The sequence below is a fragment of the Prunus persica genome, chromosome G1 (assembly GCF_000346465.2).
Source record: "Prunus persica cultivar Lovell chromosome G1, Prunus_persica_NCBIv2, whole genome shotgun sequence".
Taxonomy (NCBI): Eukaryota; Viridiplantae; Streptophyta; class Magnoliopsida; order Rosales; family Rosaceae; genus Prunus; species Prunus persica.
The window spans coordinates 30,818,323-30,844,243 of record NC_034009.1 but is presented as its reverse complement, the minus strand read 5'-3'; the positions used below and the strand labels follow the sequence as shown (position 1 = coordinate 30,844,243).

Below are 25,921 nucleotides of genomic sequence, written 5' to 3'. Positions count from 1 at the left end.
GAAATGGAGATCTGCATCCCATTAATACAGGTGTCAATTGTGACGTCTGTGATGATGTAATGGCATTGGGTTTTTCAAGCCTTGGTAGATTCAAGATTGGTAGGCTTACGATGACCAAAGGGATAACTGTATTTATAAGCAATAATTAGGTGCACGTAATTATTGTTTATATATTAAATGACTGCTTGCTAGTCTCTTAATATGATATATAATTAAGGAATGTCACGAGCCATGCCCCATATTCCATACCATAAGTATTATTATTAGTATATTATATGAATCTCAAGTTTAAGATGCCGACGGCCCAGACCATGTGCCTACCCCAGCAAACCATTTGGCTATTGATTTGTTTAGCATCGCAGAGGTAGCAACTAGCAAAACTTGGTTCTTTTTAGGCTAAAAGCCACTTTTGATCCTTGTAGTTTGACACTTCAATCACTTTTAATCATATAGTTTCAATTCCGTCAATTTTGACCATGTAGTTTCGTATTTGTAGCAATTCAAGAATAAATTAGTATTCTTTTCAATTTCTTTGACAGTGCAAGGTGTAATTTCGTCAACTCAAAAATTGGGATTAGTGGTTGAATTTTGGGCCCTAATATGAAATGGGGAGAATTTCAAATAAGCTTTTACACTCAAGAGTTTTGGATTGACGAAATTGGACTTTGCATCGTTAAAGAAATTAACAAGAATACTAACATGTCCTTGAGTTGCTACAAATACAAAACTACAATGACAAAATTGACAGAATTAAACTACAAGGTCAAAAATGGTCGAAGTGCCAAACTACAAAGACCAAAAGTGACTTTTGGCCTTCTTTTTATTGTCAAAATTTTCAAGTGAAACGTTGTGACGCAAAAAGGGCAAGCTTATAACAAATTTAAGTGGCATCAAGCACGATCGTACAAAATAATAGGATGTATAAATAACAGGGTGTATATATTATCTTCTTTTCTTCTTCATGCCTCGGTTTACCACCGTAAACATCCGCTGGACTGTCTTGGACAACCTACGTGGAAGATCAAGGTTGCTCGATTTCTCAGATGGAGTTGACTGAATCATCATCACTGCCTTCATTATCGCTGCTGCTGCTGCTGCTACCACTGCCACTTCCACTGCTGCTGCTCCCACTTCCACTGCTACTACCGGAAGTAGAAGTCTGCTTTTCCCTCCCCTCTGCGTTCACCTGGGCTCGAAGGGCTTCTGCGGCATTTGGCCCCTTATCAACTTCATCACCACTATCATCCACATCAGCAATCTCATTATCACTTTCATTTTGATTTCGCATACTGATATCAAACCCAGCATTAGCTCCATCTTCCGCAGCATTCCCGTTTTCAGGCGATACACTGCCGAAAAGTTCTTCAATATCTATATCTTGATGTTCCTCGACCTCCTCATTCTTAGGGTCCGGTGAGGCAGCAGAGACATTCAGTTGATCAGATGAGTAATCAACCACACCTTTATTGGCACTCTTTGCACCTGTTTGTATAACAAATAAAGCATTAGGATATATGATAACCGGTCAAGCATAGAGGAATAAAGCATTAGTATTTGGACAAGACAGTGCATAGAGGAATAAAGCCATCTGCAAGATGGAAATCTTATCCTTAATTGTTTCCAATAGACTTCAAAAAGTCGAGAGGAAGGTCAAGTTAGCACAACAAAGTAGCAAGGTAGACAAGTGGCCACTGGTCCTTACATGAACATGAATCCCGCTACTCAACTGCTTCCTAGAGTCCACAACAAACTACCTACTTAATACTTCTGAAGTCATTCATGATTTTGATAAATAACTAGGCCCATGAACAGCTCTTGCAAGTTCTTAACATTTAGATGGGGGTTGCCATAGTACAAATTTAGTAATCACATACTAAGTAACAGATAAGATAGACCATTGGGGTCCCATTGAATTTGAATTGGGTTCAATTGTCACAAACATGTAGCATACGGTATTGCAACTGGGTGATGAAGCAGGCACCATGGTCTATAAGATGCAAACGACAGATCATTTCCACACAAAAAATTTGACAGGAAGGTACGCCCAGAATCAGGCAAAATGGACTCCTTATCCGCTAGGAAAGAATTAATTCAGTCGCGAAAAAAGACAGTTCAACAATAACTTCAAAATGTGGTTTCAATTTGACTAAGGATCACACACTTGCACCTTAAACCACTTCACAGTTAAACTGACACTTTCAAATGGTTTCAGAGCTTATGCATTCAAAATCTTCCAAGTCAGTTTCATTATACAAAAATGATAGAATTCGGTTTTGTTGGAGCAAATTCAGTACAATAGCAAATCTTGATCAATATATCATCAGAGAATGTAATTACCCCAAGATACACCATACTGTTCTCACTAGCACATAGAGCTTCATGCAGTGCATTGCAACTAAAAAACAAGCAATGTCTACTAATGAATCCAATTCGACTCCGATCCTCTTAAGAGATAAAGAAAACAGAAACTTTGAGAAGCAAAAGATTCAATGGATATGCTTACTTCAAAAACAACAACAAAACAAAGAAGCATATAAACAAACCTGGATTCCCAGGTATTCCAACATCTATTCGTTCCACCTCAACCTGTATTCACACAAGGCAAAAGCTTTAAACATCATGAGGAAAGAGAAAAGAAACCAGAGTTTTAAATTTCAGTTGCTTTAAATAGATTTAAGTTGTTTAATAGCTTTACATTGCAGAACTGCATTAAAACTCCCCAAGGACCAATGTTGAATCATCATAATTTCCATTAACAGAAACTCACCTGCACAGCAGGGAATGCAGTTCTACCAGGATGATGTATTGGCTTGGGGGCCTTGCTGACCGGAGACAGCTGCGGCTCCACGGCGGACCCCGATTGAGCGGCACCAGCCGCCGATTCACCGGGCTGACGATCATGCCGGAGCTGCTTCACGGCCCGGTGAAGCCTCTCCAACCGAAACGTCTGGCCGTCGAAGAACAATACGGCGTCGTTGTCCTTGTAGTCCTCGCTGCTTCCCTTGAAGGTCACATTCGGTTTCCCCAATTGGTTGTTCTGAAATTCCACCGTAACCCTATTTTCCTTCGTTTTCTTGAGCGTCCCCGGCTTCGTCTTGTCAATCGACGCCGGTTTAAATTCGTCTGCAATCAATTTCAAAATCGAAAAGAAAATTAGGGAGATTTTCTATGCAACCAAACAGGACGTTAGGGATGAAACTTACATCGCAGAGTGCAGTACTTGTTGGATGAGTCGTCTTTGAAGGAAGGGCCAAGGGTTAGGTTGTACCAGAGATCGGGCTGAGGACCGGTCTTGGGCTCTTCCTTGGAGTTATTCGCCATGGTTTCGAGAATGTTCAGGAGGCTCAAGCGAAGACGGAACGATGCAGGTGGGGTCCACGCCTTGCTAGCATGGCAAGATGATCTGAGCGTATAAAGCTTTTAGCTCAGAGGAACCAAAGCGGTCAGGCGAAGGAGAAGACGGATGACGACATGGTCTCAACGACAGCGGGATGTCTTTACTGAGAGGACTGATAAATCTGTTTCGATTCGCACCAACCCGATTCGGATGGGTTTGGATCGGATTTAAGAGAGCGAACCCGGGCCTTTTATAGGCCAGTAGTCAAAAAAAGCCCATTTTACCGGTTGGGCTATGTTGGGCCGCCTATACGAGAGCTAAATCCCCCTTATCCTCAAAAGGGACACGTGTCGCTCATGCGGAACTTTCTCTCTTAAAACGGCGTCGCTACATTCTTACTCCGAATTATCTCTTTACTGTAAGCTACTAGCTAGCTCAGAGCTCAGCAGTCAGGCCTCAAGCTCTCCGCCTGTGGCAAAAGAAAAGAAGTTAGTGGTTATCGCTGAAATGGTTCAATTAGGCGGGAAAAAAGTTGTCCAGATGGTGTTGGGCTTCGGAGGCAGCGGCGTGGGCCAGGCTCTAGCTGCCGTGGCTGCAGCGCTTCTGCTCCGTCTCTTATCCGGCCCAGGCCCAGCGCTCTCTCCGGAAACCGAGGCCGGCGACGATGATAATGACGCGACAGACGACAAAGGCGAAACTCCGATTTCCTGGAAATTGGTTCCGGTTACAATCCAGTGGCGCAACATCAACTGCTCTCTCTCTGACAAGTCCTCAACATCAGTAAGTTTTCATTTGTTCAATTTTCAAACGAAATTTCTCGTAACGTACGTTTGGTTGCAGAGAAAATTTTCAGGATCAAATGTTTAATTAAATTAATTTTGAATGCTTAGATACGGTTTCTGCTTAAGAACGTTAGCGGGGAAGCGAAACCAGGGAGACTGTTGGCAATTATGGGGCCGTCAGGGTCAGGAAAGACGACGCTGCTAAATGTACTTGCGGGTCAGCTAACTGCGTCACCTCGGTTACATTTATCAGGTCTATTGGAGGTCAATGGAAATTCTAGCCCTAACAAAGCCTATAAGTAAGCTTTTCGTTTATGTTTCAGAGCTTATTCTATGGTTCATCTAGAATTTCTTCTTATTCTATGGTTCTCATTTGTTTAATTTTTTCTTTTGGGGGGTTAAGGTTTGCTTATGTGAGACAGGAGGACCTGTTTTTCTCGCAGCTGACGGTGCGAGAGACGTTGTCTCTTGCTGCCGAGCTGCAGCTTCCGGAGATATCTTCCGCAGAAGCGAGACTCGAGTATGTGAACAGTCTGTTGTTCAAATTGGGATTGGTAAGATTGGCTAATGGCATTGATGAAGTTCAGTGTTGTTTCATCTACTGAGTTGGTAATTGATAATTTGTGAAGATGTCATACTTTTGGAAAATGATAGGATTGTGATTATGAGCTTATTTAGTTCGTTTTTAATTTTGGGGTTGCTGCTTTGTTTTCTTTGCTACAAAAGGTCAGTTGTGCTGATACGAATGTTGGTGATGCGAAAGTCCGAGGAGTTAGTGGGGGTGAAAAGAAACGCTTGTCTCTGGCATGCGAGCTGATTGCAAGCCCCTCTGTTATATTTGCTGACGAACCCACTACTGGTAAGCAATCCCCTGCATCTAATATGTACTGGTGGATGACTATTGTAGCAGGCATTTGTTTTTTTCTAACACCTTCTGTTTATCTAATATATACTTGTGATTCTTCTAGGGCTTGATGCTTTCCAGGCAGAGAAAGTAATGGAAACCCTTCGACAGCTTGCACAGGATGGACATACTGTAATTTGCTCCATACATCAGCCTAGAGGATCTGTGTATAGTAAATTTGATGACATCGTGTTGCTAACAGAGGGTGCACTTGTCTATGCTGGTCCTGCACATGATGAACCACTTGCATACTTTTCTAAATTCGGGTCCGTGACCATAACTTGTACCAAATGATGTCTCTACTTGTGCGAAGCTGCAGCTGTCAAGTTGTGAAATTATTGACTAATCAATGATTTATTCAACAGGTACCATTGCCCAGCTCATGAGAACCCTGCTGAGTTTTTAGCTGATCTTATTTCTATCGACTACAGTTCTGCTGAAAGTGTTTACTCTTCTCAGAAAAGAGTAGATGCTCTTGTTGAGTCATTTTCACAACAATCATCACTAGTTCTGTATGCAACTCCGATTACAAGAAGGGAAGTCTTTAACAACAGAACAAAGTTCAGCAAGAAAAGTAGAGTTCAGAAGAAGGGAGGTTGGTGGATGCAATTCCGGTTGCTCCTAAGGCGTGCATGGATGCAGGTAAGTTCTTTTACTTGCGAACTTAGTCTCATTAAAATGGAATGAAGGATAACTTATGCCTTATGTTCATGTGCATATTGATCTGACGAAAACAAGATTAGCTCAGTTTGAAAAATTGTGCAAGACATGAATTTCAATGGTGAAAATATATTAATTCATTTTGATTGAAAGATTGCTTTAGCTGCTTCCTTTTCCCATGTCATACAAAGCTTTATAACAATATAACTATCAACATAACTTCTTAAGTAACATCTGAGTAGTCAACAGTGAGGGTGATATGCGTGTATTTAGGTGGGTTTGGATGATGAATTGGATTGTTTTATGAATATTAACTCCAGTTAATTCTATCTGATCAACATCTCTGAACAAATGACTAGGCTTCCCGTGACGGATCAACAAATAAAGTTCGGGCAAGAATGTCAATTGCATCAGCTATAATATTTGGATCGGTTTTTTGGAGAATGGGAAGATCTCAGACATCGATACAAGACAGAATGGGATTGCTTCAGGTGTGAAAATACTTCTTTTTAAAGGACTTTGATTTTAGAGGTCTTTGCTTATTATATTTTTCTATCAATTTTGTGATTTGGAAAACCAAGCTATAAGCATTCTGGTATGGTTATTAAGTTCCTGATCAACTCCCATAGAGATACTCCTCATTTCATGCAATGATGATGCTTTCTACAAATTTGATTATATGACCTTTATGTGTGAAAGAAAGACAGTTTTTCAATAAGTTGAATATCAAAACATAATTATTGAATACTAGTCTCTAATATAAGTTTTTAAGTTTCTTGGTCCTATTTATGGATATTTCCTCTCAGGTTGCTGCGATAAACACAGCAATGGCTGCTCTCACAAAGACAGTGGGTGTGTTCCCGAAGGAGCGTGCAATAGTAAATAGAGAGCATGCAAAAGGGTCTTATACATTAGGACCCTATCTTCTTTCTAAGTTGTTGGCTGAGATTCCTGTTGGAGCAGCGTTTCCATTAATGTTTGGCGCCATTTTGTACCCCATGGCTCGTCTTCATCCTGCTTTATCCAGGTTTTGAAGTCATTGTTAAGAATGTTTAACGTGAGTTGATATTCTGAAACCTCCTAATTTTGTTGAAGCAATTGGAGAAAGTGAATTGTGTAAATAGCTGTATGAGATGCACTAACAGATCTGGTAACCACATAATCACACTTGTCAGCTCAATATATATGGGAGCTGCATAACTCCCTATAAAAGAGGCAATAATTTCCTCAATAGACCTGTGCAAACTAATATATGTCTATATATCGGATTTTAGACTGGACACTATGAATAAGCAGAGTGGTTTTTCTTTGCAAAAATCCAGACATATACGAGGGATGCAGGGAAAATACAAAAACCTTTAAAAAGAATCATCTGTCTCTAGCACTCTTCCTTTTAGTAAAGATCAGTATATGGGGAGTGGGAAAGGTGAAGATGGAATTGACTATTGTCTGTTCATACTTGTATAGCTGGTTCATTTCTTCGTTATATCATTTTGCAAACCTTATCATTTTTAACTCTTCACAAAGTGGGCTGGTTCAGATCACAAGGTTTACTTGCAATTTTTTTGGTCTTTCAGATTCGGGAAGTTTTGTGGTATTGTGACAGTGGAATCTTTTGCTGCATCTGCTATGGGTCTTACTGTTGGTGCTATGGTTCCAACCACTGAAGCAGCTATGGCAGTCGGACCCTCACTTATGACAGTTTTTATTGTATTTGGAGGCTATTATGTCAATGCAGAGAATACACCAATTATCTTTCGTTGGATTCCTCATATTTCTCTAATTAGATGGTAAGATCAAAGGTTACTTGCCAGTAAGAAACAAACATTTTGTTGATACTATACAATTAAGTATTGTTTTCGTTACCTTACGAATGTATATTGCCTTGTACACTTCCAGGGCTTTTCAGGGTCTTTGCATCAATGAGTTTAGGGGTCTTCAATTTGATCATCAGCATTCTTACGATATTCAAAATGGAGAACAGGTGGGTACAAGGAAACTTTCAAGAAACGGAATCAAAATAAATACTTCCTCTAACCATATCTAGCTCTAGGTGTCGGTATTTGGTGGTCAGTGTCATATCTCGTATGAATGTTGTTATACTACTCATTGCATGTTTCTAAAATAGAGGTAGAAACGATCCAATCAATTTTGTATATGATTTTCAATTTACCATTCCTTTTGTCCCTCCTAAGAGATTGTTTCTTAATTTATTCATTTCTAAACCTTCTACTTAAAAGAAACTAATTACAAGAACCAATTCTGGAAGAACCTATGAAATGGCCAAACAAGATACATGCATTTGACTCATAAGGTGGACAATTTTGTCCTCGAGGAAGTTTTATATCTAATACCTTCTACTCTGTTTCTTTCTTTTTCTGCAGGCACTTGAACGCATCTCCTTTGGGGGAAGCCACATTAGGGACACAATGATTGCTCAAAGTAGAATACTGTTGTTTTTGTATTGCACCACTTACCTTCTCCTTCAGAAAAACAAACCGAAATACCAGCAGCTGGAGGCCGCACCTCTTGACGAAATCCAACCAGCGGTGCAGCTCGAGCCTTTAAATACTGAACAAGATGAACAAAACCAGCCAAAGGAACTACCTGTAACACTCAATCAAGTTGAATTAAACCAGCCACTTGAATCATCTTCCCCAAGTGACCAAGCCCCCGAATTTGTCCTAGAAGGTTTGTAATTAATTGGGCATTAGTAGTGTTGTTATCACATGTGCCACTATTTATTGATTTGTTTCATACAGGTGCTAAGTAAAGGAGATATGTTAAGCAATAAAGAAGCCTCGTGCTGACCAAATGAGCCATTTCTATGCGACATGACTTAAAATCTCATGTAGAATGTACGTTTAATGGATGTTATGCTCTACCAGAGCGAAGATGATTTTCTTATATGGTTGGTCATAGTAAACAGGTCGATCCAGTTTGCAAAGACTGCGCGAAGTTTATTCTCATATAAACACTTTGAATACTAATATAGTAGTATGTTCATATTTACAGTTCTACTTTGAGCATCCATTGCTAATATAATTTGAAATCATAAATTCTTTTTACAAAAATTTATTGTAAACTATTCTAATATACGGGAAGGATCGAACTCGGGCACAAAGAGGTGAGCATATTGTTACAAGTCGGCATTTAAATTCAGAATTGACTTCGATGTAAATACATCATATAGTATGTGATATATGAAGGAATGGGGCCCAAAAAATGGTTACCCGTTTTTATAATTTGTTATATTATTGTTGTGTTCTTTTTTCCGATTGTAGAAGAAGAGCACATCAATGCAACCTAAAACGCGTAGGACAATTTTGTAATACTGTCACGTTTGCATCCATCTATCTCAGTTTATGTAGCTGATAAGATTTGCTGAGAAGATGTCTTTTTAGAGGTACCAAAATACCCTCATAAGATATAATAATAACTGATAAATATGGAAATGAGTTGGGCTGCTTCAAATTCAAACTATGCCTGAACTGAATGCGTCCAAAGAAAAGAGGAGAAACAATACCTGAATGATCAAACGGCTGTTGCTCACGCGGAAAAACAACTGTTTCCCCAGATTTACGAAATCTAATTAACAATAAGATTTGCCACCTCATCAGAGATGACTTCAAAAGGATGAAACTTCTTTTGGGGGTTCACTGTCCTGGCAGCTAGGTGCCAAACTCTTTTTTGTTCTAGGAATCCAACTCAAAAAAGTCACGCGCCAAAATGCCACATGTCATTCCTACGCGGTCTCTCTTCCAATTGGACACACAACCCCACCCCTATATATATGTACCATGTACGTACCTTGTTCGCAAACAAAAACAACACCACATCCTTAATCCGACATTTGAAGGCTTGCAAGCTTATAATTAATGTCTAGCACAGTGCTAATCTCTTCTCTTCACTCAGCTCTGCCACCACCAACACCGCCATGTTCCAATTCCGGCATTCATCGACCGCACCTGAAGACGGGGTTATTTGAGATGCAGAGGAGGAGGAGGAGGCATCCTTTGAAGATTTTCGCATCGTGCGGTCGTGATAACTACGATGGTAAACTTGTTGACGAAGACATGATTGTTCTTCGAATGCGAATTCACGACATGAAGATGGCAGCGGAGATGCAAGATGATGATCATAAACCCCCAGCAAATTGGATGCAATGGGAAAAGCGATATTATGATAATTACAATTCGGACATCTTTGAAGCCGTGGGGTTATTGCAAACCCATTTGATGAACACAAGGCCTTGCGTGGCTCTGGGAATGCTTGCTCTCATTACACTCAGCGTCCCAATTTCTACGGCTGCTTTGTTGGACATTTTCAAGGGGATCTTATTAGCTCATTAGCTTGTGTAATTATAGTGACAACTCTTGTATGTGTGACAAATTTTATCAATTCACATGCAATATAAACAAAATTTAATTTAATTATTATTTTTTTGGTCGAAAATTTAATTATTATTTGTTACATTTTGATATTTGGTCATTTACTTTGTCTTCAACGTGTTTTTCCAACTTAAGATTATGGAGGAGCTCCTCCTTAAAATTAATGGAGTTTTGACACTTGTCAAATTCTAGCAATATTGACAAAGTTTCAATAAAGAGCAAAAATGATATTAAAATAATTTGACACGTGTAAAAATCACATTGAATGCAAAAATGAGCTTCTTCTCAATTTTAAGGAGCCAAGCTTTTTCTTTCTAGATGAGCAAGGTTGGCTCCTTAAGATTAAGTAATGAAATTGAAAGCTTTCTCTCAATTATATATTATATATAATGGTTTTCTCTAATTAATCATTTAATTTATTTCACAATATTGACTTCTTTCTCTGTCACCGGTGAAGAGAGGAGGAGGAGGAGGAGGTTGGGAGATATGGATAGTTAACTCTCAAGGTCAACCGGAAGACCTTCGTTTTTATTCTTTTATAATTTGAAACTTAGTTAACTTATATAGCCTACATTATATACGATTTATAATTAGCATGAGTGTAATTATAGAGAAACTCGCATAATTTTCTAGAACATAGTTTGATTTTTGTAGTTGTTTCATACCAAAAAAATAATTAGCAGGAGTGTAATTATTGCTCCGGCCTTTGCGTCTTTCTTTTTCTAATCCCGTTCATGAGCAAGCAATCATCCTGTTAAAGATTAAAAAAATTAATATTATTATTTGGAATGCCAAATATAAAACTATATAAACGCCGTCCAAGTCAATCCAATGACCCACACGCAGCTAGCTGCTCCTCCCAAGGTCCCAAGAACCTCCCCCAATACTTTACATTTACTCCCCCTTCCATGTTTTTTTATTGAGGAAGGAAGGGTTCTGTGAAACTGGCTGCATGTTACGCAAACGTAACGACTCGTTCCCTTCCAATCCAAACATTTGAATTCATGATAAACTATGATGGCTGGCTTGATTGAATCAGAGCCCTCCGAATCTCCCAAGTGTTGTGTTTTGTGACACTGACAGGGCCTAACCTTCTCCGAATCTCCCACATAATTTACGCGTTAAAAAGTGCGAGTGCCTCTTAAAATAATATAAAAAACACGGTTTTAGCAGCCACAGTTTCTTTCTTTCTTTGCTATTAAGGCAAAGAGTGCCTCGTACGTACAATGCCTCTCCAGCACGTCGCATGTCACATGCCCCCACCACCCTTCATTTTTCCTAATCTACAAACTTTCTCAATTATTATTGTTAAGCCTATAAATACAAATGCCTAGCACCACCAAATACCACATTAAACTCAATATTTCCAAATCCAATATAGCTAATTAGCAATGGCATCAACTTCACTCCTTTCTTCTTCTTCTTCTTCCATTGTCTCGTTTAACCCATTTTCAGGCATAGATCGACATCAAAAGCGAGCTGCACGGTCTGCTACAAGGGTATTTGCGTCAAGCAGAAAAGAAGCGGATCATGAGCGGTACCGGCAAAACTTCTATAGGAGCAGGCTGGTGGATGAGAACATGATTGTTCTGAGGAAAAGGGTTCATGAGATGAAGATGGTGGAGAGGAACTACGAGCCTCCCTCTGACTGGCTCGACTGGGAGAAGCGCTATTACACCACCTACGATTCTTCTATATGCCAACTCATGGGTCTCTTGCAGTCTCAGTTGATGAACACCAGACCAAGCTTCGCTTTGGCAACCATGGCTTTGATCATCTTGAGCCTGCCCACCTCAACACTTTTGCTTTTCTTCCATTTACTTGATCTCACAAAGGGGGTCCTAACTCTTAACTAGCTTCCATAATTATATCCATGCGTAGAATTAATTATGTATTGCCTTTTTTCGAGTTGTTTTCTTCTTAAGCGCTCCTCCTGTATATACATATACATTCTTGAACAGTTGACCGAAACAGTGTGTCCATCCTTTTGCATCCAAGTTGGAATCAATCACCTTACAAGATGTTTACCTCTATAAAACAAACTAATCTATGACACGTTAAAATGTGAATTCGCTAGGATATCAAAGAATCACTCTCATCTCAACGCGTTGAGTTTTTTGCTCCAACACAACCCACTTCAGTTTTAGAGTTGCCCATTATAAAGTCATTAACAGTTGGAAAGTGCCCGTTACAGTTGAGCTATATTGGACCCTCTAAGTTGGGCTTAGCTGGAATTAGCTTTGTTATCATTATCAACCAGACTTGGTCCATTATTCCTGTGCCCCACTCGTTTTTTATTTATTATTTATAAAAAGGGCACATTTTGCAAATGATTGGGGAATTAACAAATGTGGATGCTTACAAGATCGACGGCCACTGCAACTCCACAACCTTAACTTATTTGTATCTTTTATTTATATTCAAATATTTAAGAAATTCCCAAAGGGTGTACCTGTGTTTCGCAAAACTGCACCAGTCTTTATAATATTATTAATTGACATAATTAAAAAGAAAAATACTTCTTTTATTTAGAGAGAGAGAGAGAGAGAGAGAGAGAGAGAGAATCGTATAAAAGAAAACTGAATTAACTAAATGCTTCCTAGACAAACCTAACAATTGTATGATTGCCGGAGTATTCCTTTGCTTAATTAGCATGTGTGCCAATGTTCAGTTAAATTAAGGAATCAATTTAGAGAGCAGATGATGCAGTTCCAATAATTATAACTAACCAAATTATCAATTGAAGGCACATGAGAAATAATATAATTTGGGGTTGACTTAATAAGAAGTAATTAACTGGTAACAAATTATTATCATTTTCTTTCAATGAATGCTCCAGCTGGGAATTAGTGAGTCTGTTATCTGTAAGCCGCAGGCAGTTGCAGCTCCTGATGATCTCTCAAAAACATGGCCTTTTCTGCATGAAGATCGAGCTACTGGAAAGAGTACAGATAAATAATAATGAGTCAGCAAACCATTACCATGAATATGAAGAGAAGATAACTACATATTACATGCAAGCTAAAGCTACATAGGTATATAATTAATCAAATATTTGACAGAAAGAACATGAAATAAGGGTTTAAGGAGCTCCCTTCAGTCCAAGACGTGACAGCAATAACCAACCTATCGGCTCCTGCTTCGTTGGATCAGAAACACACCACACCACTGTTTTCAGCGCACTTAAACTGTATGGCTTAGTTGATGAGTTCTTGAACCAACGAGTCAGCAGCTGAGTGTCGGCCTTCAAACTGCCTCGGACTGGACTGAAGAAGAGCTCCTTAATTCCATAATCGTTAACTAGCTCTCCATTTTTTGCTTTGCTGTTTTTTTTTTTCTTCTCCCTTTTCCAATAGTCTATATATATATATATATATATATATATATATATATATATATATAAGAGAAACATAAATAGATATCTTGAGCTTGAGCTAGCTAGCTGGCCCTTCACTGAAATGCAAAAGTAGTTTTGCATGCATGCTAGCTAGTTTAATAATGAATGAGCAGCACCATGGATGGAAAAGAAAGAAAGAGAGAAATAGAGGGCATAGCCAAGAAAAGGGGAAGTACGAGGAAGGAAGAGAAGGTTGAGGGGTATATATAGAAATATTTAGGTGAAAACGCCAACATGCAGATCTAAATGCAGGCTGGTATGGAGATTTAGGGCAGGCATCACATTCATATCCTGTTTGAAAATTTTCAAGGCCCTTTCAACTCAAACAGACATGTCTCCTAATTTCGTACCATCTATGCTGCCCTAATATATATCTTATCAGACAGCTGGATCACTCACCACAACATATTGTCTGACCAACTCTCACATATCTAGTGGCTCTAAAGCTGCCACCCCCATATACACACATGTAAAACTCAGATTCATATCCTACACAACACCACCGCCTATGTGTTGACGACATTTGAAATTTGACAAAATAAAATATATAAACTATAATGAATGGTTTCACGCATTAATACAGTGTGTACATATAACTCTTTACAACTGTTGGACTATATGTAATTAGTGATTAATAAGTTTCGAATAATATCATGTTAGTAGTAAAACGCATGTCGTCGTACTTTTGAAATCTTAACAGGATATTGTATCATTAATTCAAAAGCTTCTTACAATGAATTCTTAATTGTGTATGTTTAATTTTGAAAAGGGTTAATTGTTTTATTAGTCTCTAAATTTAGACTCGATTTGTATTTGAGTCCCTCAATTTCCAAAATCGTTTCTATGGTCCTTCAACTTTAGTTTCGTTAGGACAAATGAGCATACGGTCAATTTTGTTAACTTTTTTGTTAAATGCAGGGGTAAAATGGTATTTTTGTATTAAATTGATTAAAATATGAATAAAAAATTAAAATTAAACTCTCTCTCTCTCTCTCTCTCTATTCCGATTTGTACTCTCCTCAAACTTGAAATTTTTTTTTTTGGTTGGTTTTTTATTTGATTTTCTTTTATTGTCATTTTAAATATATGATTTTTCATTCTTCTTTTTTTTTTCAATATAAAAATACAATTTTGCTCATGCATTTAACAAAAAAAGTTAACAAAATTAATGATATGACCATTTGTTTTGACGAAAGTGAAGTTAAAAGGATCACGGAAAGAATTTTAAAAACTGAAGAACTCAAATACAAATCGAATCTAAATTTATGGACAAATAAAACGATTAATCCTATAAAAAAAGACTCAAAGCTGATGATGAATATGCCAACGTGGTAATAGTATATATGCCTTTTCGTACGTGCGTGTACTGTAGATGAAAATGATTGATTTCCTTGTGGTCTGAATGTCAATTCCCTGTGGCATAATGACAACCGTTAAAAGAGAGGGTCTGCTAAAAAAGGCTGGTTCTCTTGTAACTAAAAATGAAAAGGAATAGCTGGTTCTCTCTCCAATCCCAACCAATCTAGTTCCCTTCCAACCATCTCATTCCCTAGGGTTCCTCCCCTACATGAACAAAGTTTGGTTACAGAAAGGGGTTTGGTTTTGGGTCGTAAACAGAGAATATTGGGAAACAGCAACTGTTACGCAAGATATGGAAGCTTTCCCAAAAATGACGGTGTACTCTTTGGCAGATTGGGGAAGCTTGTTCTGTGGAGTTGTTGATGTTTTGATGACTTGTAGTGTCTGCCAGTACTAGTACCATTCTCTCAGTCTCACTCACGCCCTCTTACTGTGCTCTTCTTTATCAAATTATTATACAACAAAACTAAGAATCAGGGAATCTCATTTCATATATATGAGATAATAACACTACGTCTTGTCTTTTCACCTCTTCCTTTTCTTACTTTTATTCAGCCCTATTCTTTTCCATCCACCCTCACTTCTTTATCATAGACTTGACCCCAAAAATTAGGACTTCTTGTTACCAAAAAAAATTAGGACTTGTTCATCATAGTGCTATTATAATACTATTTCTCAGAGTGGAGCTAGAATTGTAAGATTTGGTTTGGGAGCGGAAATATAAAATACAAGTTGGTTTCGTACGTACTTATTGATACTCGAGTTGAAAAAGACAACAACGGCTGGTTTGCCCGAGAGGTTAAGGGGGAAGACTTAAGATCTTCTGCACATAAGTGCGCATGGGTTCGAACCCCATAGCCAGCAATAAACCTGTTTCTTTTTTGCTCTTTTATTCTGAATTTTTTTGTATATTGTTTTTTTCATCAGACCAAACGAACGATACAGCCCACAACAATAAGCCCAGAGGCTATGCCCAATTTGTGTAAACCCACGCACAAGAAAAATTCTCAATTCCCAACCCACTCTTCCGTTGATGAGGAGAAATTATAGAATAGGACTGTACCACCATGTCAGCTTGTGATACTCCTATTTAAAATTTGCCATATGTAATTTTTTAAAATAAGTAAAGCTTTTTTTTCCAACTAGACAAAAAACCCATTATTATCTTTTGAAATAAAATTAAGAAGATAAAAAATCAGGAAAGAGACATAACCACCCACCTCGACCAATTCTCTTACCGTGCGCAACCTCCCTTTGGCCACCGCCCCTCCCTCTCTTTCTCTTCCACTCTATCTCTTTCTCTCTCTCTCTCTTTGTGGCCTTCTCACGCAATTCAATAAATTAACCATAGCACAATCCTTGTTTCTCACTCTTTTGGTGGCTACCAAAGACCCATCTATATTTCTTCTTTTTGAAGGTCTGCTCATTTGTTGACAGATGCTATCAGATTTGAAAAAGGTTGAGGTGAGAGATGGGTGTTAATGGTAATTGAATAAAATTAGACCCATTTTCAAGGCTTATATTATCTTGCAGGTGGTATTCCATGGGTTCAAGACACCCTACAGTTTTAGAGAGACAGGTAGGAGAGGGAGGGGCGGCCGTGCTGGGTAAGGGGTTGGGTTGGGTGTGAGGTGGTTTCCGGTGTCTTCTTTGTCCTTTTCTGTCTTTTTTAATTTATTTTTTCTTTAGTTTTATTATGAATATAAAAAAGAAGTTTTAAATCCAGCTGTAAAAATTTATATTTTTTAATATAAAAAATGACACATGGCAAATTTTGAATAAAAGTATCACAAACTGACATGGCAAATTTTGATGAGAACCAAAAGACTCAGAACCACATATGCCACCTGGCTAAAAAGAAACAAATAAAAAAACCAACTTCTCTTCCTCTTTGACTTCACAAGATAAAACACGACCCGTTCCCATTGTTTCTTTTATTGTTCTGAAAAGGACCCTACTCTTTGTCGAGTATTTGGCTTAAAATTGTTTGCTAAGGCATTGTACTGGCGAGTCTTTATCCGGTAGCTTCAGCAGTAAATTCCAATTCCTGGCCCGTGAAGCTTTTCTTTGTCTTTCTTCAATCCTCTATCTGTAATTGTAAGTCTCACTCTCTCCGAGCACTGAAATTTTGTTGATATTTTTGTTTAATTTCAGTACTGAATCGCCCACTTTTCTTCTTGGGTGAGTTAAGGTTTGTGAAAATCCTGCAAACCCATGTTAAATCCTCATAGAATTTTTGTTGGGTTTGTGATATTATGTTAAACCCTCGTTGTATCTCATTGTTTTCTTTGAAGTTGTGCTGAATCCATCTTGTGCGCTCGCAAATTTATCTAGTCCGGTTTTAGATATTTGTCTTCTGGTACTATTTATGTTGAATGGTTGATTATTCATTTGAATTCTTGTTTGACTAATTGCAGAAAGAACTTCATCTTTGAGTAATTAAAGAAAAGATGTCTCGGTATCTTATGGAATTGTACCGAGATAATTTGGAGTATAGTGGGGATGTGATGAGTGCAATAGTACCTTTGATGAAACTTTTGTCACTCACGGTCATTGGACTGGTTCTTTCACACCCAAAATCTCAAATGATTCCAAGAGCTACTTTTAAGCTACTCAGCAAGCTTGTTTTTGCCTTGTTCTTGCCATGTCTAATCTTTACTGAACTAGGCGAATCCATTACACTCAAAAACTTTGTTCAGTGGTGGTTTATCCCAGTTAATGTGCTAGTGAGTACACTTATTGGTTGTTTGCTTGGGTACTTAGTGGTGATCATATGTCGTCCGCCCGCAGAGTTAAACAGATTTACCATTATCATGACTGCATTTGGGAATACTGGAAATCTCCCACTTGCCGTTGTTGGATCTGTCTGTCATACTCCGAAGAACCCATTTGGACCCCATTGTCACTCTAGAGGGGTGGCTTATGTTTCTTTCGCCCAATGGGTTGCTGTAATTCTTGTTTATACCCTTGTTTACCACATGATGGAACCCCCATTGGAGTATTATGAGATTGTTGAAGAAGGGGTTGAGATTGACGAAACACAAACTAACGATATGAGTAGGCCTCTACTTGTAGAAGCTGAATGGCCTGGTATTGAAGAAAAAGAAACTGAGCATTCCAAGACACCCTTTATTGCTAGAGTTTTCAAAAGCATCTCAAGTGTTTCGCAGAGCACTTTGCAAGATGCTGATCTCTCAGGAGAAGGTGGTGGAAACAGTCCCAGGTCGATTAGGTGTTTGGCTGAACCTAGGGTGGTCAGGAGGATGAGAATTGTTGCTGAACAAACTCCAATACGGCACATACTGCAACCCCCAACAATTGCTTCTCTATTTGCCATCATTATTGGGACAGTGCCTCTGTTAAAGGCTTTTTTCTTCGGAGATGATGCTCCACTATCCTTCCTCACAGACAGCTTAGAGATTTTAGCTGGTGCAATGGTGCCTTCTGTAATGCTTATTCTTGGGGGTATGCTTGCAGAGGGGCCAAATGATTCTACTCTAGGGCTCCGAACTACTATTGGTATAACTGTGGCAAGGCTTTTATTGCTTCCTATGTTGGGCATTGGTATTGTGGCGTTGGCTGATAAGCTCAATTTTCTGGTTGATGGCGATGCAATGTACAGGTTTGTGCTTTTGATGCAGTACACGACACCAAGCGCAATTTTATTGGGAGCAATTGCGAGCTTGAGGGGTTATGCAGTAAGCGAGGCCTCAGCACTTCTCTTCTGGCAGCATGTGTTTGCCCTCTTCTCCCTTTCTTTGTATATTGTTATCTACTTTAAATTAGTAACATATGTCTGAGATTTGGCTTAAATCTGGGATTTGTTTTTTTAAACGAACTACTCTGGAACTGGCGATGGAAGTGGATTGTGCTTTGTTCTTTCGCTTTCTCAAAAGTCAGTTATGCTTAATCGTCAAAAGTTTCTTCTAGATTACATGAGTGGAGCTTCTTTAAACAAAAATCAGAGCTGTGAACAAGAAGATTTGCACCATAAGTTGCAGAACTCTGTGTTATCGGTGTAAGATCATCACAAAAAGCAGATGCATCCTTAATTGTCTATATGCTACAGCATAATAGTGTTTGGGTGGTGCTACCAGAATATATTCTACTTGACATAACTTTCTTTGAACGTCTTTCGTAGCAAGTTTAGTTTCTAAACATAGTTGTTTGAACTTTTCATTTATTATTGAAACCCATTACTATTTCATTCAGATATTTTACATGGTAGGTATATTGGTAAGAAGCATCTCCACGGCGCCCTCAAAAAGATTGACCCATATTTGTGAAGATTATGTAGGATTTAGATGGCTTCACTTGCGAAGAACTTTCATGCCAAAAACAAATCTAACTCCTATCTTGGTGCACTTTGACTAGACCCAACTTTCTAACTGAGAATGGAACATTGAAGCAAAAGCCTTCATTTAAAGTCTAGGTTGAACCTTGACCATTGCTGAATTGCACATGAAGAACATGTTTTTGCATGGTCAATTCGAAATTTGTTACCAACTGTTACCTGAATAAAGGTGGAATATATCTTGTTTTGGAATGCATTCATAAGAAATGAAACATGGCCATTCAATTACAGACACAGATCGAGGAAAAACCTGATACTCCTGTCGGTTTCTTCTTTTTCCACATAAATAACCAAAAAGAGAGGGAGAAAAAAAACCTAATGGCCCAGAGACTGATGAACAAGGTCAGAGGTCGAAGCCAATACCAAGTAATTGAGTTCCCAAGAAGATACCCGGCCAATGCCTAGTGTCTTTTTCATGGACATCACACGTTATAATGTCATCATCAAAAACTGCAAGAAACATGCTTTCTTCTGCACTCTCCGTAGTTTCTTTCTAAGCTCCGAAAAAAGAAAACCAAACAAAATAAACTAAAATAAAATAACATATCACCGCTGCTTAATAATAAATAATAAAATGGTTTGAATAAACAAAACTCGGTTGAAAATATTTCAAAATTTGTATATTAGTTAAGTATAGAATTATTTATTAAATCCGGTGATTGGGTGCCAAAAGAAAGGAATCTGAGTGATGAGAATATTATGCGGAGAATTGTAATAAGATAAGAGCATGCGTTGTTTCCCACCATGCTTCTTTAAAATGAAAAAGAACACGTTAAAAAGTGTTAAACTGATTCCATTCATATATGATATATTTCTATTATTCTATATCAAAACGCTACACTCAAGTGAAGACCATTGATAATGGATGTCCTATTCCTAAAAAGTTCTCAACAAATAGACAATAGCATTCTAGATGGATGATATTAACCGTCTTTCTTATTCTTATAAAGGCTTGACACGTTTTTATTCAAACTCTGATTTCAACATCCAAAGAGTAGGGTTTGGTTTACGCAAAGGACCCATTAGTGTACTAATTTGGAACAATTGTTCTTTTAAGAAAGGCCTTGAGTTCGAGTATTAACATCCGTGTAGTGTGTGAGTTTTATTCGAACTTTGAAATCTCGTGTTGCATTGACGACAGACTAAATACTCTTGTTTCTACCAAAAAAAACAAAAAACAAAAAAAAACTCAATATATATATTTTTTCAATGAAACTAAATACTCAAAACTGTTATAAAAAAAAAATATATAGAAACCTCGAACATTATAAATATAAAAATTAGTGGGTAGTTACCATGATATTCTACTTGAGAGCAGTTCCACTCTAGCTGTAAAAAGCTTAGAAAAAGTCGTGAAATTGTTACTTCTGATTTTTCAAAATAAATCCAACAAAACACGGAAGAGCCTATTCGGACTTGGAACTGAAGTTAATGAATATATAATAGTTGATGAATTTGCAAAAATAAATAAAATTCCCTTTTATGTGTTTTAATTATGTTTTCACCAAAAAAGAAAAGAAAAGAAAAGACTAACATTTCAAATAAAGTAAAAAAATCAATTTTCAATATATAATAGTTTTTAAAAAAAAAAATGTATATTAGAGCTCCACAGGATAGGGTTGTATAATTCTATGCTGCCATATAGTGACATAGGTGATATTGAATATTTTCCCCACCACGAAATATGCCCAAATCTTCCCCAATTTCAATTTTCAATGCAACCTCAGAAATTCCCTTCTTTTTTAAACCAACCCTCCTATTTCCCAGTTCCCACCACCTTCATGAGTCGTGACCCTTCTCCCCTATAAATACATCTCCTTCCCCCAACTCGCCTCCTCACAAACCCTATCTCCTCTCTTTCTTTTCCCCCAATGCTGACCGCCACACATTTCTAGATAGATAGATAGATAGATAATCACTATACTCTTTCTTTTGTTTGGGCCTTCTTCTTCCTTCAAAACCCTGCTGTTTATTTTTGTCTGCCATGCTTGAATAACTCGAAAGGACACTATTTCAATTCATTCATTTTTTCTGGGTTTTGATTCTTTTTCATTTTTAGGCTAACCCAATTCTGGGTTTTGAATAGCATCCTTCTTGTTGCCCCCATTTTGTTATTGGGTCCATGGAAGCTGGGATTTTGGTGTCTTCCCCAACCTCTTCCTCGCCTCTATCTACTCCCATTCCCTCTGTGATTCTAACCCAGGACGAGTTGAAGAAAATCGCAGCCTACAAAGCCGTGGAGTATGTCGAGTCTGGCATGGTCCTCGGCCTTGGCACCGGCTCCACCGCTAAGCACGCCGTGGACCGAATCGGTGAGCTTTTGCACCAGGGAAAGCTCCAGAACATCGTCGGAATACCCACTTCTAAGAAGACCCATGAACAAGCTCTGTCCGTGGGAATTCCATTGTCGGACCTCGATTCGCACCCTGTTCTTGATCTCGCGATCGATGGCGCCGATGAGGTCGATCCCCAGCTCAATTTGGTCAAAGGCCGAGGTGGGTCGCTATTGAGGGAAAAGATGGTTGAAGGTGCTTGTAGGAAATTTGTGGTTATCGTTGATGAGTCCAAGCTTGTTAAGCATTTGGGGGGCAGTGGGCTCGCTATGCCGGTTGAGATTGTGCCTTTTTGCTGGAAATTCACGGCCAAAAGGCTGCAAGACTTGTTTGAGGACGCGGGTTGTGTTGGAAAGCTCAGGACTTTTGGTGAAAATGGTGAGCCTTTTGTGACAGACAATGGGAATTACATTGTGGACTTGTATTTCAAGAAAGATATTGGGGATTTGAAGGCAGCCAGTGACACAATTTTGCAGCTTGCTGGAGTTGTTGAGCATGGAATGTTCCTGGACATGGCGACCACTGTGATTGTCGCAAGCGAGCTTGGTATCACGGTGAAGAATAAGTAGTAGGTCATGAAATTTCGGAGCTAGTTCGAGATGGGCATCTAACTTATTACATGTAGGAGCAATTTATATGGACTTGGTTTCCAATCGAACTGTCGAAAACTGGGTCTTTATTGTAACGAGGGAAGTTTTTTCTTCTAGAATTAATTTATACTATTTTTTGGGAGGGTCTCCTAACATTTTGATATTTGCTTTGATCCATTGAGCAAGAAGTATTACGAAGTTTGGATTTTTGGGTAGCTGAATGACTGGCAGTTTATGTTTGATGATGGCTGTCATGTTGCTTTGATATAAACTCGACCGCATTAGTAATGGAATGTTCTCACTTTTTACAAATAGACATCCATGAATTTGAATGGAATGGTTCAGATTTTCAATTGCAGTTACACACTGTGTAGTTACTATCATTGAATTGCATAATCTTTGTATTCTCATCAGGACTATTTTTCACCTTGTAAATGAACTCAAGATCAGAAAAGGGTACCTAGAGTTATAATTTTTTCCATTGAAATTGTGCAGTAATTCTTAGCCCCCAGATAAGTGATTTGGTCGTTACAAAGGTGTTCTTTTCAGTGCGGAGAACCCATGGACGGGGAGATGTTCTCATTGATATGCAGCTTTGTGAAATGGATGCAAATACTATTTAGGAGATGACTATCAACGTGGGAGTTGAGGTAATTGTTGTGTTCACTTGTTCCAAATATTTTTGTTACAACTTTAGCATTTGTTTGGTTTCTCGCCAAATGATTTTGGATTTTCTTATGTGCTCATTAGTATCAAACACACCTCTGACCGATACTCTGATATAGCATAGACCAGAACAATACGACGAATGAAAATCTTGATCAAGGAATATGCATTGAACCTCAAATGGCAGGGGACACGGTGAAAGAGGAAAGAAACATTTCTTTCTAGATTATGGTTGGCAAATCTGAAGAGATTGTTTGTTGCGCAGAAGCAGGGTAGGATTTTTTTAATTCACTCTTCAGTTTCCTTGTTCTTTCTTGGGTTTGTAGTGAAACAGTTTCGCAGTGACTCTATGAAAGTATTCATTGATCAGTTGCACAACAGTGTCCAGGGTGTTGATGGGCAATACTTGCAAGTGAAAATATAACAAGGAAATTCTACAGAGTCCCGAGCTTTATCCTGGTTTTTACTATGAGAATTGACAGCGGCAACCCCATGATGCTATGGAAGTTATTGGCCAGGTACTATCTGACTTGTTTTCACTTGTCCTAACCACTGCCATATTGACATTTTATGGCGCATTTTGTACTTCGCTTGATGTCTGCATTCTGGTATGCAGACAAATTCACCCAAGATATGCTCATAATGTTCCTCTCCCTTGGAATGGTGGGGAGGGAGCATTTGATTCTTCCCATGGTAGTTAATGTCAAGATGTCATCTTCATTGCTTTCTAACTTTTAACACGACTCGACTTTGGGATTCTTTCGAGGAGCCTGTCTGCAAAGTAAACAAGATCTCTGGTATATGCTCATTCTTAGTTTGTAGACAGCTTTGCTCACGTTCATTCTTGTCTCATAGGCCGTACTTTTTAGAGGTTTGGTTATCGTCAGATTAATCTGTTAAGCAATGCTTTCCCCACAAAACAAAATGAACACAACTGGAAATGGTTTTGAGATTAGGAAATGGACAATTGTCAATTCATTTGTGTTGTGTCATTCTTGACCTATGCCTGATTGCAGATACCCTCAGTTTGCTGGTTGAGGGTGCCTGCAAGAAGGTTGTAGTCGATTTGTTGTGTTTGGCTGAGACCATACTTTCAAGTAATCAATATATTTTGCAGCTCCCATTGCAAGTTTGTAAAATGCACAGAGAGAGAGAGAGAGAGAGAGAGAGAGAGAGAGAGAGAGAGAGAGAGAGAGAGAGAGACGTAATGTGATGTTATTCTCATTTAATGTCTCTGTCTGAACATATTTGACAAGGGGAGTTGAACATGATCCCTATTTTGGATGAAGTTGACCTTAGTCAGCTGCCTAGGTTCATGCCTCCTGAATGATTGCCCCATTTTCTGCATAAACAAAATACGTGTATGGCTGTTTTACCGGTTCAAGTTGACGTTGTGAATGCATGGAGATCATTGCCATTCTCTTCTGCACTTGTTTGTTTGATGTAAAAATTTGTATATTATTATTGTGTGACGGATGTTTGCTTGCTCCCAACTTCCCATGATCTCAATAGTTTTTGGGCTGCCTTAATTATGCAGCATCGTCTTCTATGCATGGCCTTGTATTTGGGCTTTGATGACAATGAAGATTCTGAGCCAAACCCATATTCTGAACTCAAATGAGAATCTAGAATCGGAATTGGGTCCAAATTCTAATCCACAGATGGCATAGACGGCAAGGGAGCAGGCCCATTTTTGCAACGTCCATAAGGCACGATGGGAAAATGTTCTGATTGGGCCAGAAGTTGTTTTTTCTCATTCTTTTTAACGGTGAAAAGCAGATATGGATTGATAGATTAGTTGAATAAAATCGACAAAGAAGGATGGATAGATAGGTAATTCGTAATTGGTAGGCAGGATGCACCAATTATTGTCATTTCCTTCGCATCAAAAAAGTGAAAGCTGATGATTTCAAGCACGAAAGAGAGAGAGAGAGGAAAGTATCTTTCTATGTTTGTTTCTCATGTAATCCACCAGCCTGGCGTTTTCCACTACTAACTAAATTTCTAGCTCAGGCCTATCACGACACACAAGACAAAATGATAAAAGTCCGCATTTTGGGCATGTCCTTTTCATAGTTGCGCATTAAGATATCGAGATCGAATTGATTGTTATTATGTTATTTATGTGAGGAGGAGGAGGAGGAGGAGGATCCAACTGTTTTTTCCGGATTATTATTACCCCTACCAATAATACCATTTTTTAAAGTTTAAAAAAAAAGTACCCAAAATTATGACGGCAAATACGATAAAAAAGAGACACTTATTGCATATCTATAATTTGTTTTTTGGTCACAAAATGTGTAGCGTAAGAAATGTTAGGTGTCACTCTAGTTAGACTTAGATCTAAAAACCAACACATCCACCTTCACCGTGAGTTATATGTACGGACAAAATCAATTCGCTTCCTTTATGTAACATTCAAGAAATGCATTATTTTCTTCTTCTTTTTTTACTTCTAGGTTTGGTGGGGATGGAGGGAGAAGCTTAGTGAGGTTAGACTGTAGTGTAGTAGATAGATCCCACCATTGATTGATCACATGCATGCACACCTTTTCAGCCACCACTGATGACTGATCTGATCTGATCTGGTCCCCCATCATCCCTCCCAATCCAATCACCTTTTAATTCCCAGAATGCGTTCACAAATGCAAATGCATGCAGCTGTGAAGATTATTCTGCAAAATATAACAAACAAGTTATTTTCCAGAAGTGAAGATACAATATGACATTGGCGTTGCGTACCAGTTAACTTACATTATATTTGAGACATACATACATTATACATACGTGCTTTGTCTTGTGATTTGGTCATAATCCGATTGGCCTTCACAAATATATTAAGATGGTGTATGAATTTGGATGTTTTATTTAGACAAGCTACTTTTGATGTAGACTTCAAAACCACTCCATTTAAAACGGTTAAGCCAATTAAGCTATTTTTTTACACAACCAACCACAGCCATTAACATAAGGTTTGGATTCGCTTCGTTTAGTTGGAGGTTGGACTTGGATTCAGACATTGTCTGTATGTCTCTCTCCCTTGTCCTAATTTAACTTTCCATCTAATGCTTACTCAATTAAGTACAGGATTTGGATCCGTGAATAACCAGTTTTGTCTTTTGATACAAGCTAATTGAGGAGGATGAAT

The 25,921-nt window shown here is 38.4% G+C and overlaps 5 protein-coding genes and 1 non-coding gene across 10 annotated transcripts; 5 read left to right on the top strand and 1 right to left on the bottom strand.

Annotated features, from left to right (window-relative positions):
• On the bottom strand, positions 654 to 3,529 carry LOC18793334 (ELL-associated factor 2). The gene is made up of 4 exons (XM_020554639.1): positions 3,204 to 3,529; positions 2,768 to 3,123; positions 2,544 to 2,586; positions 654 to 1,482 (listed from the first exon to the last, which is right to left on the bottom strand). The coding sequence occupies exons 1-4, from the start codon at positions 3,319 to 3,321 to the stop codon at positions 1,040 to 1,042; spliced, it is 960 nt and encodes a 319-aa protein (XP_020410228.1). The 5' UTR covers positions 3,322 to 3,529; the 3' UTR covers positions 654 to 1,039.
• On the top strand, positions 3,760 to 8,702 carry LOC18792493 (ABC transporter G family member 7). 2 transcript variants are annotated; one of them, XM_007226928.2, is made up of 12 exons: positions 3,760 to 4,117; positions 4,228 to 4,418; positions 4,523 to 4,673; positions 4,846 to 4,978; positions 5,088 to 5,289; positions 5,389 to 5,665; positions 6,043 to 6,174; positions 6,490 to 6,710; positions 7,261 to 7,473; positions 7,583 to 7,667; positions 8,068 to 8,374; positions 8,446 to 8,702. In XM_007226928.2, exons 1-12 carry the CDS (start codon positions 3,845 to 3,847, stop codon positions 8,454 to 8,456), a joined length of 2,196 nt encoding a protein of 731 aa, XP_007226990.1. In that variant the 5' UTR covers positions 3,760 to 3,844; the 3' UTR covers positions 8,457 to 8,702. The 2 variants fall into 2 exon arrangements, with proteins under 2 accessions (XP_007226990.1, XP_007226991.1); XM_007226929.2 differs by lacking the exons at positions 7,583 to 7,667; positions 8,068 to 8,374; positions 8,446 to 8,702 and having other exon boundaries at positions 6,490 to 6,740; positions 7,261 to 7,348.
• On the top strand, positions 11,330 to 12,095 carry LOC18791590. The gene has a single exon (XM_020558341.1). It carries the CDS (start codon positions 11,466 to 11,468, stop codon positions 11,928 to 11,930), a length of 465 nt encoding a protein of 154 aa, XP_020413930.1. The 5' UTR covers positions 11,330 to 11,465; the 3' UTR covers positions 11,931 to 12,095.
• Positions 15,612 to 15,694, top strand: TRNAL-UAA. Its single transcript has one exon. It is a non-coding gene; the product is annotated as a tRNA-Leu (tRNA).
• On the top strand, positions 16,572 to 19,041 carry LOC18788337 (protein PIN-LIKES 2). Its single transcript, XM_020554430.1, has 2 exons — positions 16,572 to 16,927; positions 17,248 to 19,041. The coding sequence occupies exon 2, from the start codon at positions 17,281 to 17,283 to the stop codon at positions 18,628 to 18,630; it is 1,350 nt and encodes a 449-aa protein (XP_020410019.1). The 5' UTR covers positions 16,572 to 16,927; positions 17,248 to 17,280; the 3' UTR covers positions 18,631 to 19,041.
• Positions 20,778 to 23,894, top strand: LOC109949846 (probable ribose-5-phosphate isomerase 2). Of its 4 annotated transcripts, none has more exons than XM_020566595.1 (4): positions 20,778 to 22,757; positions 22,961 to 23,045; positions 23,155 to 23,291; positions 23,390 to 23,894. In XM_020566595.1, the coding sequence occupies exon 1, from the start codon at positions 21,307 to 21,309 to the stop codon at positions 22,084 to 22,086; it is 780 nt and encodes a 259-aa protein (XP_020422184.1). In that variant the 5' UTR covers positions 20,778 to 21,306; the 3' UTR covers positions 22,087 to 22,757; positions 22,961 to 23,045; positions 23,155 to 23,291; positions 23,390 to 23,894. The 4 variants fall into 4 exon arrangements, with proteins under 4 accessions (XP_020422184.1, XP_020422171.1, XP_020422181.1 ...); XM_020566582.1 differs by having other exon boundaries at positions 22,898 to 23,045; XM_020566592.1 differs by having other exon boundaries at positions 22,898 to 23,045; positions 23,144 to 23,291.